General features: G+C 57.2%; 2 protein-coding genes across 10 annotated transcripts in view; one reads left to right on the top strand and one right to left on the bottom strand.

Annotated features, from left to right (window-relative positions):
* The first annotated feature begins 4,465 nt into the window (after positions 1-4,465).
* Positions 4,466-5,923, top strand: Ankrd63 (ankyrin repeat domain 63). Its single transcript, XM_076570350.1, has one exon. The coding sequence runs from the start codon at positions 4,602-4,604 to the stop codon at positions 5,772-5,774; it is 1,173 nt and encodes a 390-aa protein (XP_076426465.1). The 5' UTR covers positions 4,466-4,601; the 3' UTR covers positions 5,775-5,923.
* Positions 5,924-9,777: 3,854 nt separating this feature from the next.
* Pak6 (p21 (RAC1) activated kinase 6) overlaps positions 9,778-13,657 on the bottom strand; it is a 34,579-nt gene continuing 30,699 nt past the window's right edge. For 6 of the 9 annotated variants that reach the window (XM_076570345.1, XM_076570347.1, XM_076570346.1 and 3 more), the window contains 4 exons: positions 13,484-13,610; positions 13,262-13,387; positions 12,539-12,673; positions 9,778-11,460 (listed from right to left, as the gene is read on the bottom strand). In XM_076570345.1, coding sequence (XP_076426460.1) covers positions 11,293-11,460; positions 12,539-12,673; positions 13,262-13,387; positions 13,484-13,610 — 556 coding nt within the window. In that variant the 3' untranslated portion in view covers positions 9,778-11,292. Of the gene's footprint in view, positions 11,461-11,544; positions 11,644-12,538; positions 12,674-13,261; positions 13,388-13,483; positions 13,611-13,657 lie in introns of all 9 variants that reach the window. The other 3 variants (XR_013050666.1, XR_013050665.1, XR_013050664.1) reach the window with 1 other exon arrangement.

Below are 13,657 nucleotides of genomic sequence, written 5' to 3'. Positions count from 1 at the left end.
TTCCTTGTCTCCACCCTCAGGGCTGGAGCAAAAGACTCCAATACAAAAGTGCACCCCACCCTCTTAGGAACTCCCAAACCTTAGGTTAGCTGGGCCTCTCTTAGGAAGACCTGCAGTGACCACATGTTCGGGGACCCGCCGCCGCTGCTGTGGTTGATTGCGGCTCTTGCTGGAGGCAGGCCTTGTGGGCAGCCATTCACCACACCTACAGCTCTGTCCCAAATCCCAAATGTGGCTAGCAGGGTGGGGTGATTCTGGGAAGAGGTTGTTTTCTTATGGGAGAGTTACAACAGATGCCATTAACTATGAGCACCTGTGCCTGTGGAAAATGAACAGAGACACCCTCCCCTGTACCTCTCAGGGCCTGACCTCAGGGGTCCCTACCGGTCCCTGACCACAGGGTAAAGCTAAGGCCTATTCAGTCATACAACTAAAGCCTAGCATTTGTCAGCCAGCCTCCCGTCCTACCCCACTGGGTACCACCGGAGCGGGACATCTACACCCCAGAGCAATGCTCCAACCTCGACCTATTGCCGGAAGTCCTGTTTTCCCCTTTCCTCCCACCTCCCGGGGCTAGAACTCTGTAGCGATGAGGATCCAGACTGAGGGGACCTCAGTGAGCCAGGTACATCGGCATCCTTCAGAGTCAGCACAGCGCACTGGGCAATAGCCACAATCAATACCCATGAACCCACAGGGCAAGGAGAAGCTGCTTTCACGGCTCCTCCTGCCAGGCCAGGATTGAACGGAGCAGCCCAGGAGCAGGAAGGGGGTGTGACCCTGCCTCCTGAAGGGGCCTCTGAACAGCTTCTTAAGCAGTCCTGATATTCACTTGCCTGCTTTCAGTCTGATGCCAAAAGGGCCGATCTCCCCCTGGGCAAATGCTGTCTCTAGGCCCCAGAGAGAGAAATTAATCTCTGACCACTGGGGAAGGACAGAGGAAGAGTTGATGCTCTCCCTGGGGCATTGGGCACGGAGCACTGGACAGGTGAAAGACACCTGGGTCCCCTGCCTGTTGTGCCCCCCAGGGCCAGGGCCAGGCTCCCGTTTCACTCATGATTTCCATTTACCTTCCGCATGGGGAAGGGTCCTCACCCCTTCGCAGTCCCGCGGCTGACTCAGTAGCAGATCCTCTGCTGACTCACCCCACCTCCCCAGCTCCCTGCAGCTCCCAGGCACGTGCCACTAGACTCAACCCCGAGGAGCGAGCTGGTGCAATGTGACAGGCTGAGGGGGCTGGTGACACTTGAGGAGGGAAGGAGGGGGCGGGGAGGGGCAGTTACAGACAGATTTGCAGTCGGAGGCACCTCTGGGAGGAGGCCCTTGTGCCAGCCTGGGGCCTGCAGGAGGAGAAGCTGGGCAGGTGGGAGGGGAGGAGGGTGAAGAGCCTGCCTGCCCCCTGCCAGCACAGCCCCTTCTCCAGGCAGCCTCCAGCTCCCTCGGCGGCGGGCGGCGACAGCTTCTAATTCAGGCTGTTGGTGCCTCTGCACTCCACGGTGAAGGCTCAGCTTTCTTCTCCTGCTCTGCCAGTTTCTTTGCTGTTCAGAACACGGTGAGCCCAGGGAAGGAAGTCAGAGCAAAGGCCGGAGGGCCTGAGACCTGGGATCACCGTCCGTCTAGGAACTCAGCACAGACAGAGCGGGGGCTCTGAAGGGGACTTGACCAACTACCCACCCCCATTGTTTCCCTCCCCCACAGGCAAGGGGCATAAACAAAGCTGGGCTGGTCCCCTGGGAGGAAGGGCTTGGCCAATGCCCTCCTCTGGGCTCCTGCTACTTTTCTCCTCCCAGAGGTACCCAGCCTAACCTATCTCCTAAAGGCAGGCACACAGGAAGAACGTGATTCCTCTCATGATGCAGACAGGGAAAACTGAGTCCAAAAGGGACAAAAGCCTTTCTTCTGCTGGGTAAAGAGAACATTCCTGTTCCCTTCCTGGGAGTGGAGAGTGTCGTCACCTGGTCATAGGTAGGGCAGACTATCCTCTAAAAAATGATCTGGTAGCGGCGCTGTCTCGAACACTGGCTCCCTGGTCTGGGGAGCAGGCTGAGATGTCTCCACTTCCTCTTACAGATGGGAGCATGCAGGTCTGGAATGACGCTGCCAGTACATGACACAGGCTGAGACCTAGCTCTTGTGCCAGGAAATGTGTGGGGGCTCACTTCACAGGGTGTGCAGTTAGAACCTGCTCCTCAGGGGACAAAGGAGAGTGTGAGTCCCTGTTGCATGGTCTAGACCAAATCCACGGTGGGCATCCCTGGAGCCCCGGAGTTCCAGAGGGCACAGGGGCCTCTTGGGCCTTTTATCCTTTCTCCAGGAGCAAGAGCCCTCCTCACAGAATCCTGGGCCTCAGGAGTCTCCTACAAGGCATATTCCTGCCCTGCTGAGGCTGAGGACCCCTTGATTCTTCACTGGGTTTCCTGTCTCTTACAGCGTAGGACCCCTGAACACAACCCTCAAGTTGTCCCTGTTAGGTGCCCTTGTCTCTCTAACCCCTCTGTCTGGACCGTCTTATTGCTTAGCAGCCCAACGTCACTCATCCCTGAAGGGCCAACCACCTCAGCTGCTGCCTTCAGGACACCCCTGACGCCTCTCTTTGCCATCATTCCGTCCTTCCTTCCACTGGCTGGCTGAGTTTTGGATTTAGCAGATATAGTCAATCCTTGGGCGACTGCCTCCGCTCCTCATATCCTGGGTTTGTCTTCCTGACTGAGAAGGCAAATCTCATCCATTCAGGATCTAGTTTGTGCATCTGTATTTCCCGTTGCTAGAAACGCAGTGCTGGGCTCATGACATCTTAGACATCCAGTAGTTGACTCAGTAAGTTCACTTTTTCTTTTTTTGAGACAGGGGTCTCGTGCAGCCAAGAATGATCTTGGACTTCTGATCCTCCTGCCCCTACCTCTCAAGTGCTGGGGTTAGAGGTGTGCAGCGCCACACCTGGTTCCATGCAGTGCTGGGAATTGAACCAATGGTTCTGTGTATATTGGACAAGTACTCTACCAACTGCAAAAAATCCCTAGCCCTTCACTTACTCTACAAATGAATTCCATTCCAACTATTCTCATGCCCTCTGGACCTGGGAAGTTGTGAGGCACTCATTGTAACTCATCTCAGCTGAGGCCTTCAGTATGCCCCTCTCCTCAGAGCCAAGCAGCTGGTTCCCCCAAAGGAAGAGGCTCTCCGGTGGCTTTTCTACACATCTGATTGAAAATGGATCAGGCTCTCCCCTTTCTTTAGGGGTCAGGTCTAGAACCCTGTGGCCTAGAGAGGATTTTATGTTCGAGAGAACCCAGCCCTGTGGGAGAATTTTTGCTTTTGTCGTTTGCCCTTTCCTGGACCATAGCCTGTCCTGGAGGGACTAGGGAGTAGTGCTCGGATAGTCCTAATGCCTGCACACTCTCAGGTCCTTCCTAAGGCACCTGCCCTGGGTCACAGCGGCCGGTGTCTAGTCAGCCTGCTTCACAGCGACCGTGGAACTAGCATGCGGGCGCGCTGTCAGGTTTGAGACGTCTGAGATTGGAGAACGCACCCCCGCCCTGCTCTGAGTGAGCGTGTGCGGGAGGCACAATTGTGTGTGACTGATTCGCTGCACTTTGGATGGCAGTTATCAGCCAGACTGAGCGCCCTCAGTCCGGAGCACCAATGCCTCAAACCCCAAATTACTCCTGTCTCTGGCCCCACCCCCACCCCAGTTAAGCCCGTGGATTGTCCAGTTCTATCCTCTTGGGGTCCCAGTCCCTTTAACCTAGAACCGATGGCAGGAGCTCCCGCCAGTTTCTAAGCAGCGGAGGGTACCGACTCGGGCGGAGGCGGGGGGCGGGGAAAGAAGACTGCGACTTTAGGATTGGCCCCGCCGGGTGCATGTGGCCCCCGGCGAGCAGCCTCCGCCCCCGCCCCGCCGCCGCCGCCGCATTCCCTGGGGAGCGCGGAGGAGGAGCCGCTCCCCAACTTCGTGGCCCACGAAGGGGTGGGGGTCAGGGGCGGTCTCCCTCGCCCTGTCCGTCTCTGTCCCTGACGGCGGAGCCCGCTTCCAGGGCAGCCATTGCCATGGAGACCCCCGAAGCTATAAAGCCAGGTATCTAGGCGTCGGGCACCTCACGAGCCGCTGAGCCCCCCCAAGTAAAAAAGCAAGCGTCCCGGCCCCCGCAAGAGGGGAGGAGGCGGGGAAGAGGCTTCGAGAGCTGGAGGAGCGGCGCTCCCCGCCGAGGCAGGAGGCAAGCGCGCCAGGCGGCCACCCGCTCAGCAGGGGAGCCGGGGCTGCCCGGGGTGCCGGTGAGTGGCGCTGCTCCAAGCCACGAGGGACCGGAGGGGCGTCGGACACGGGGGAAACGGCCCAAGAGTTGAGGAGGTCGAGCTTGAGCGGGAGCCGGGAGTAGCAGGCAGCCCACACCTCCAGGCGGGAGGCCCAGGGAGGAGCGCAAGAAGAACCCCGGAGCAGCAGGGAGACCTGAGCGGGAACCGCAGGACCCTCGGCTGCTGCCACCTACGCGCGGAAAGAGCGGTACCGGTGTCCGGGCCGGGGCCGTAGCCCCTTGGGGGTGAGGGAACAGGGGCGCCCCCGTGCGGAGCTGTCGGACTTCCCGAGCACGGTCGCCGGAGCCATGCTCAAGCCCAAGGACCTATGCCCCCGGGCGGGTACGCGCACCTTCCTTGAGGCCATGCAGGCGGGCAAAGTCCACTTGGCCCGTTTCGTGCTGGACGCGCTGGACCGCAGCATCATCGACTGCCGCGCAGAGCAGGGCCGTACGCCGCTCATGGTGGCCGTGGGGCTGCCGGACCCCGCCATGCGCTCGCGCTTCGTGCGACTGCTGCTGGAGCAGGGTGCGGCCGTGAACTTGCGGGACGAGCGCGGCCGCACTGCACTCAGCCTGGCCTGCGAGCGAGGCCACCTGGATGCCGTGCAGCTGCTGGTGCAGTTCAGCGGCGACCCGGAGGCAGCGGACTCGGCCGGCAACAGCCCGGTGATGTGGGCGGCGGCGTGCGGCCACGGGGCGGTGCTGGAGTTCCTGGTGCGCTCTTTCCGCCGCCTGGGCTTGCGCCTGGACCGCACCAACCGCGCGGGCCTCACGGCGCTGCAGCTGGCCGCCTCCCGCGGTCACGGGACCTGTGTGCAGGCCCTCACCGGGCCTTGGGGTCGGGCAGCCGCCGCGGCCGCGGCCCGGGGCTCCAATTCCGACAGTCCCCCTGGACGCCCTGCCCCGGCGCCCAGCCCCGAGCGTCGACGACCCAGCCCCCGTCGTCTACCGCGGCCCCTTTTGGCACGGTTTGCGCGAGCTGCCGGCGGCCACGGCCATGGTCACGGCCACGGCCACGGCCACGGAGGTGAGCTTGCCTCTGCTGGCAAGGGCTCGGGCCGGCACAGGGCGCCAGGCAGCGAGAGGCCAGAGCTGGGCCGGAGCATGAGCCTAGCGCTGGGTACCATGACGGAGGAGGAGACAGCACGCCTTAGGGCAGGCGCTCTGATGGCCCGATCAAACTCACCCCAGTCTTCGGGGAGTGGGCGGTGGCGCTCCCAGGAGGTGCTGCAGGGAGTGCCCCCAACCCTAGTGCAAGCCCCTATCGGCCTTAGTCCTCATCCCGAGGGTGGTCCAGGCTCTGGCCGCCTGGGTTTGCGGCGACGTTCCACAGCCCCAGACATCCCCAGCCTGGTCGGGGAGGCTTCAGGGCCAGAGAGTGGCCCGGAATTAGAGACCAACGCTCTGCCGTGCTCAGTGCCTGAGCCAAAGCCTTGGCAGGCGGGCACAGAGGCTGTGGTATTGCAGGCCCAGCGGTAAGGGGCATGAAGGTCGAGCCCTGCAAAGTCCGCCCTCTTGTCTCTGGTCACTGAGATGTCCCTTTCCTCCAAGTCCTTCCCTTTCTCTGCGATTTGCGCCCTCCCCCCGACACACACACACACTTTGTCCCTTACTGCTAAAGGAAGACCTCCACCAGTCCTCCACCAGATTGGAGAAAGAGATCTCATCTTTTTGTGCTCTTTGGTATTTCCTGTGTATTACCTTTGGTATTTCCTTTGGTATTACCCTCACCTTTCTACAGCCCGACTCTCTTGTTCTGGGGGGGGAAAAAAAAGAGGCGCGAAAGACTTATGTGGGCTTCAGCTTTCTAGCCAGAAAAGTGGACCCTGAGGCCCAGCCGCCTAGCTTCTGCTTCGGTTCCTGTAAGACTCCCAGCTTATTTCTAACTTTCCCATCAGCTTGGCAGCCCGGCACCAGTAGAGCTGGCTTTGGAGAACAAAGGCCCAGCCTGCCGCCTGCTGATGCTGATAACTACCCGTTCCCCTCCCAGTAAGCGTTGGAGAAAGGGAGGCTTGAAACGGCCCCATTCGCTTTTTGGGCCAGAGGGCTGATTATGAAGGAATCCATTGGTTAAGGTTTTCCGAGGTAGAAACTCCTTCTTCGAGACGATGAGGCTATTTTGGGGACTTTGTACCGTGTTGTTGTTCACCAGTTGTCGCTTCTGGAGAATGAGCTTCCTCTGACTGTCTCAGTCAGACCCAGGATTCAACATCATTGATATTATAGGGTCACTGTTCCCCCGAGCCCCTATTGACTCTTGGCTCCTGGGCCAGCTTGACCCGCAGCATGATTGATTGCATTCGAATTTCATCTGTGAGGTTCAATCCCTCACTCATCCTGGCCCAGCTTTACTTACATTTCCACTTAGTCCCAGAGGCCTGAAATGGAAAGGACTTAGCGTCCCACCTCCTCCTCCTCCTCCCAGCTCCCCCATTCTGCACGTGGGTGCTCCAGGAGGGTAGAACAGTTAGGAAGGATTTGCTTAATTGTATTTCTTCCACCCCTCAAAAGAACTCGTGTTTTGAGCCTTTGTGTATGAAGCAGAAAGCAGCAGGTCTGATCCGAGGCTTAAGAACCTGACAATGTCTCTTTAAATAGCACCTCCGCGAGGGGGATAATTGACTGGAGTGTTTGCAACGTTAACCGGCGGCTCGCGGGAGTCGGGAGCCCACACGAACCGCAGGTCCGGATCTAAATTACATCAAACTCCGGAGAGAGCATTGGAGGGGGCTGCTAAACGTCTCCTGCTTCTTGCTGGGCTGTTAATGGAGGGCAGGGCAGATGATGGATGCTAGAGCGAGACCCAGGACCCCTGCCTGTGCCCCACCGCGTGGGATGCAGTCCCAGCCCAGCTTTCAGCTTTTATTACTGGGCAGATTAGTGAGTCAGAAGCAACCGCAGAGAGGTAGTTCGGCCCCCTCCCCGACACGTCTTTTGTCCTCTCTCTCTCTTTCCCCGCCCCTGCCCTCCAACTCTGTACCGCCTCGACAGGCGACAGGCGACAAGCTGCGAAGAAAGGGGCTTGGCAGGTCGCATGCTCTACGACCCAGTGTCAGCGTTCGCTCCTGGTGGGAGATCTATACCAGCGGGGTGTGGTGAAAACTCCTGCTTCAAGGCAGTGCATGTTTTCTGGCCGTACCTCGGGTTGCTGTTTGTGAACCCCGAAGAGTGAGCACGTGGCTCCTCACCTGCCCGCGATAAGGTCTTTTTAAGAAGTTGATCTGCTGTCTTTGTGGGAGGGTGTCTCACCAGTAGCTCCGAGGGAACTGCCCAGAGAGAGAATGCTGGTGCTGAGAAACTGGGCCTGCGGCTGCTGCGGAGTAGGAAGTCAGCTTTTGCAGAGCCCCCGACACCTCCCCAGCTCCTTGGCTGGCTAGGCTCCGAGGCCGCGCGCCAGCCCGGTGATCCTTGCTGCCCCCTGGTGGCAACCTCTGCGCTCTCCTCGCTGCGCCCAGGGAACTCAGACTCGGCTTTTATGGGAGATCATCGATGTGTAACTTCTCCCGCTGTGTGCATTTTACCCATGCATGTTCCTCTGGCAGAATATTACATCCGGATACTTGAAGTCGCTTCACTTCAGTGAAGTGAGGAACAGTGTACAAGAAGTCAGCGTTGGGGGTAAACAGTGCCCCGAACCCCTTTACCAAGAACCCCAAGCCGTTTTCCAAGCCAAGGCCACTGTTGAGAGAGTTCCTGCTCTCTTTAGAGATGCCAACCCCTATGGTTTCTGAGCCTTGACCTGACCACGTGCGTTGTTTTCTCACGGCAGCTGCTTTCCATTCTGTGTGATAGATCTGCCACCCCACTCCAACACACACACACACACACACACACACACACACACACACACACACGCCCCTGCCTCTCCTCAGTCCCCTGAGATAAACAATACCACAGTGTCTGAAAAGCCAGAGGAGGTCAGGGCAGGGACACTCCAAGTGAATACAGCTTTTTCTCTGACCCTTCCTTGCTCACATTCCATTTTCAACTGTGTTTAGTTTTAATGACATTCTTAATGGTGTAAGAATACAAATATTTTGGCTTCAAGCACCATGAAGTTTGGCTCACACGTTGTGTGTCAGGGGTGCTGTCCTCTTTTCGGTTCTGGTGTGGTATTCTGGGGGAACGTCACCCTGGTGCATCTCTGTCTGTGGTCCGTGGAGTGGCTGGAAGCCTGGTGGTGGTGGCAAGTGATGTTTTTGGAACACCATAGCAAATCTTTCCGGTCTGAACTGAGCTGGGGGGCCTTGCTGTCCGCACAGACTCCTTAGCAGGCTCCGTGGAGAACCCCGGTACACTTCACTCTCCCCAAACTTTCTCTGTCCGCTCTCGGTACACTGAGGCTGTGGTCCCTCCCCCCTTGTTCCCTCCTGCTGTAGAAAAGATTTTGCTGTGTATTTTGCTTTTCATATGATTGTTCTCATCGTGAAGAGTCACCCGGGCCCCTGGCGCCCAGTTCTGATTTGTGTGGAAGGCAGAAGGGCATTGGCACATGCCTTTGGAATGAGCCGTGAAAAGGACAAGAGAGAGGAAGAGCAGCTAATAAACCCAGTGTTCCATCTGGAGAACCGGCCTCTCTGTGCCTTCCTGCTCATGCCTGCCTCTTGGCTTCCTTTGAGAAGATGGAAGCACGCACTTCATTTGGAGGTGCTTCCTCCCCTCATCGGCCCCTGGCCCCGGCTGGCCATCCTACAGCTAGAGCCTGAAGGTAGAGGGCTGCAGGGGTCTGCTTCTTGCTGAATGGTGGGGGCTGGGGGCTGGGGGCTGGGTGTGGCTCCTCAGGCCTCGTTAAGTGGCTTGGATGAGCAGTGCCTTGGGTGTAGAGCTCAGAAAAGGGAGATTGGAATCCTGCCAGAGCTAAGACGTTAGAAGGTAATTTTACCCACCTCCAACCCTGGGCCTAGAACCCAAGTTTCTCGGTTTCTGGTCACTTTCCTGCTCTTTTGAAATTTTGAAATTACTCCTTCAGTTTTTTTTTTTTTTTCAAGACAGGATTTCTCTGTGTAGCTTTGCGCCTTCCTGGAACTCACTCTGTAGACCAGGCTGGCCCTGAACTCACAGAGATCCACCTGCCTCTGCCTCCCGAGTGCTGGGATCAAAGGCGTGAGCCAACACTGCCCGGCATCCTTCAGTTTTAAGAAATGAACAGGGTCTGCTTTCTCTCAAGCAGACGTTTCAGGGAGTTTTCTACGGGCAGCCTGAGGACCAGGCAAGGGGAGAAGCCAAAGTTGAGGGGTCAGTCAGCCCTGTGGCTCAGGAGCTCAGCCCTGGCCAGAGCCCCCTCACCCCTTTGCGTCTGTTCCGAGGGCCTTTCACTCCATTTCCTCCCTCCTCTGCCCTCGTTCCAGGTGTACAGGTCACCAGAGAAGCGGGTGTCCTGTGGACTCAAGTGACCACGGAGGAGCCCACCAAGCACCCACTCCAAGGGCATCCGGCTCCAAAAAAGCCTGGCTTCAGGCCCAGAGAATGGAAAACCCAGAGGTTCGAACATTCAGTTTAATTTAAAACAGGCACAAGTGCAAACAATTCACAAAAATTTCTAGGGAAGATGCTTTTGTTTTTAAAACTCTGACCCTTAAAAAAAGACCTTGCAATTTTTTTTTGCCCTAATGCAGGTCACCAGGGAGCAGAGGGATCTAAAAATATTATCTGGATAGGGTCCAGATACTGGAGTTCTTCCTTGGCATTCCCTGTCTCACAACAGCCAGGAAGGTGGGGAGGGAGGGAGGACAAGGGGCAGGTAAAGATCTGCAGGGGCAGCTGGTTCACATGAGGAGGACCCATCCCTTGACATGAAGGACCCCCTCCCACAGGAGGTGATTCACCTTCCTGTCCCAGCCCAGGGTTCTAAAGAGGATGGGTCCCTGATGATCTGGCTCCTGTCTCAGTAGGGGAGAAACTCAGACATATCAAGGCCCCCCAGCATGTGTTAGACTTGACATATACACATCCCTTCACTGTTTAGGTAATAACATGAGACTTGAGAGGCAGAAAACCAGGCCCCCAAAGCAGGTCCCTTCAGAGCAGAGCTTGGTAGAAAAGAAGATTGTGGGGGGCGGGGAGCTCTTCTGAAGCTCTCTGGGGGTAACTGGAAAGGCCTGGGCCTTTGGGGGACTTTACACACAACACACACACACACACACACACACACACACACACACAGACAGAGACAGAGAGACAGAAGAGAGACACAGAGAGAGAGACAGAGACAGAGAGGAAAGGGAAGGAGGGAGAGGAGGGAGGGAAAGAGGGAGAGGGAAAGAGAGAGAGAGAGAGAGAGAGAGAGAGAGAGAGAGAGAGAGAGAGAGAATGAGAATATGTTCTCTCCATCCTGAAAAATGGAGTCACTTTTACCATCAACTACACACTCGCTCTCTCAGAAGATTGCCCCTTGCTGCTCCCATGGCCTACACACAGGCGATTCACAGTTCTGTGGAGGCTTGCTGGGGAGAGGCTATGCCAGGGGACAGATGGGGAACAGGTGCAAGTGGGGCTTCCAGAAGTCAGCCCCAGGGAGGAAGAAGGATCCAGGCAGTGAATCCTTCCCCACGGCCCTCTGGGCCTCCAGGGTTTGAAGCCGTAGCTGAGAACAGCAAGTGTCCGTGTGAAGATGGGCCATGCGCCCTCTTGGCGGCCAGGACACTGGTGGACACTGCCTTTAGACACCTTCAGCAGCCTGTCGGCTTTGCTGGCTGGTGGCCAGGAGCACCACTCTCTGTGTTTCTTAGAAACATCCCTGTGCAAATAGCAAAGGGCCAAACCTGCAGAAGGGGGTCATTGTCGTCCCAAAGGCAACTGGGACGCCGGGGGGTGAGACTGAGGGGGCAGGTCCGGCCTGGCCCAGCGGGCAGAAGGGCAGGAAGGAAGGGCTGGAACTTCACATTCAATCTTTGGAGAGAATACTGAGAGAACAAGGCAGGCAGGCCCTGCCCGTGGACTGGCTGCCCAGTGTCCTTTGCCTGCGGGCACAGGCGGCAGGGGCACCCTGGGTGTGGACTCAGCAGGTGGAGGTCTGCTTGCGGTAGAGCTGAATCAGAGGCACCAGACACTCAGGCAGCCCTGTCTGCAGCAGGAAGGGGTGATCCAGGAGCTCCTGGGCCGTGGCTCTCTCTTGGGGTTCCCGTACCAGCATCCGGTCCAGGAAGTCTCGCAGCACTGGGGAGACCTGGTGGAGCAGAACAGTGACAGGAAGCCTTGGCTCACAGTCGCTTCCCTGTGGCTTGACTGTGGGGCTCCCACTGTTTTATACCTCATTTTTCTCTGGTTTCTTACTTCCTGGTTCCTCCCAGGCTCACTGACTGTTGGATTATGAGGTAGGGAAAGGAGGCCAGTTCACCTGTCATGGGAGCTGCAGAGCAACAGAATGAGGATGTCTGCAACTCTGGGGAGCTGGGTTCCATACACAGCCCATTACCCCTGCCTGCTTCGGGGGGCGCGCGGGGGGGGGGGGGGGGCTCTTGGCATTCAGGCTCTGCAGCTCTGTGAAAGGGGCATGGAACTGGCACCCGTGATCCAGTTCCAGATCTAAAAGGCTGTCTTAGGATGCTATAGAAGGCTGCCTCCTTGGGGCAGTTCACCGATGAGCGCTCTTCTTTCGGGACCTGCTCATCTCAGGCTTAGCACAGCAGTCTCCAAGGATCAGGCTGTCTTGGAGCCATTTAGAGACTGCGCTTCAATCCTCTAGGACATTTTCTTGGCTTTGGCCACCAGGTGGCAGTACCACTTAGCTGTCCTGTGCCAATCTGCCAGCAGGGGATTGATTTGGCAGGAGAGAGTTAATTATAATAAGTATATATACTGGTCCGGGGGTAGGGGGGCGGGAAGCTGTAGTGATATTTGGTTCAGCTGTGGTCAGGATGTGTCATACAAGCGGACAAGCCCATTCACGTGATGGCACTGTGTTGGTATGGGGCCCCCGGACAAGTAGGGTGGAAGGAGCTGTACTCTGGATTCCTTCCCAGGGTCCTTCCTCACTCTTCCTCCTCATCAGTATGGGTGGGTTCCTGCCGAGAGCCTGCCAAGAAGTGATTCTCCTGCTGCAGCTACAGGTGGGAATTTGTTGGCGTGAACCTGGGAGTTTGTACATAAAATGTGACTTTGTACCCAGCACAGGTGTTGTGTGGAGGAAGACCAAGGGGATATACCCTCTGCTTTCGTGAAGCCTATGTTCCCATCCTCTTATCTCAGGAGAGAGGGGCCCGGGGCATGAGGCCGGGGAGTTCACAGCTTGCACAACAACCAACCTTGTAAGAGTTCTTTAACTTGGGAGGGGGGCTGTCCCGGAGCCTCTTCATGGCTTGAACGGGGGAGTCGCTGAAGTAGGGAGGCTCTCCATCCACCATCTCAATCACCATGATGCCCAGAGACCAGATATCCACCTGCAGGGGAAGAGCCCTGACTCTGTTGCTGGGGTCTGGTGTTGCAGTGTGTTGGATGGTGCATCTTGTCTCCTTCCAAGTCTCCTTAGTGAGTCTGCCTCCTTCATCCCCTGGCCAGCTGGCCTAAGGTCAGAGCCCTTTCTGTCTGAGTGGCCAGAGACCATAGAAGCCATCCCTCATGGAGAACGCTGGCCATATGCCACTGTGGCCCTTGAGCTGAAGAGAGCAGTGTGTGGCAGGGCCTGCTCCTGGCGGTGAGGGGTCCACGCAAGAGTGACTCCATCGAAAAGGGGAGGTGGGACTGGCCGTGGTGGCGAGGGCCTCTAATCCCAGCATTTGCAAGGAAGGGGCAGGGGCATCTCTGTGAGTTCAAGGCCAGTCTGGTCTACATGATGAGTCCCAGGAAATCAAGGGCTACATAGAGAGACCCTACCTCAAAAGGGGGGGCAAGGGACCAGCAGATGCTGGTTAAATGGATACTTCAGAACTGGGGTTATTAGTGGCGGGAACCATTAAGAGGGACAAGACAGAGGAGCTACATGTTCCTAAGTTTCTCCAGGGAGGCCTGGAGGTGGAGGAAATAGTTACCTCAGTAGCATACAGAGATCTGGAGATCACTTCAGGAGCCATCCAGTATGGGGTTCCCACCAGGGACTTTCTCTTGGGGACATCTTTGCTGATCTGAGCACAGAATCCAAAGTCTGAGAGCTTCACCTGGGGGTGGAGAAGAAAGTGGGTAGAGACCAGGAGGAAAGGGGGTGCCAGAGAGGATCCGGGGGAATAGCTGAGCCATGAGAAGGGAGGACCTACTCTGCCATCAAGGGTCAGCAGGATGGAATCACTCTTGATGTCCCGGTGGATGACACCCTGGGCGTGCAGGTAAGCCAGGGCCTGAAGTACAGCTTCACACACAGTAGCAATCTGCTCCTCATTCAGCCTGGACAGAGAAGATAGGCCACCCATGGGAGAGCCGAGTGATCAGGG

Source organism: Peromyscus maniculatus, chromosome 4 (assembly GCF_049852395.1).
Source record: "Peromyscus maniculatus bairdii isolate BWxNUB_F1_BW_parent chromosome 4, HU_Pman_BW_mat_3.1, whole genome shotgun sequence".
Lineage (NCBI taxonomy): Eukaryota > Metazoa > Chordata > Mammalia > Rodentia > Cricetidae > Peromyscus > Peromyscus maniculatus.
The sequence above is the reverse complement of the archived record's forward strand: the minus strand, read 5'-3'. Positions and strand labels throughout refer to the sequence as shown.

Coding starts and splice junctions, on each gene's coding strand:
- Ankrd63 (XM_076570350.1), top strand. CDS start 4,602: ATGCTCAAGCCCAAGGACCTATGCCCCCGGGCGGGTACGCGCACCTTC.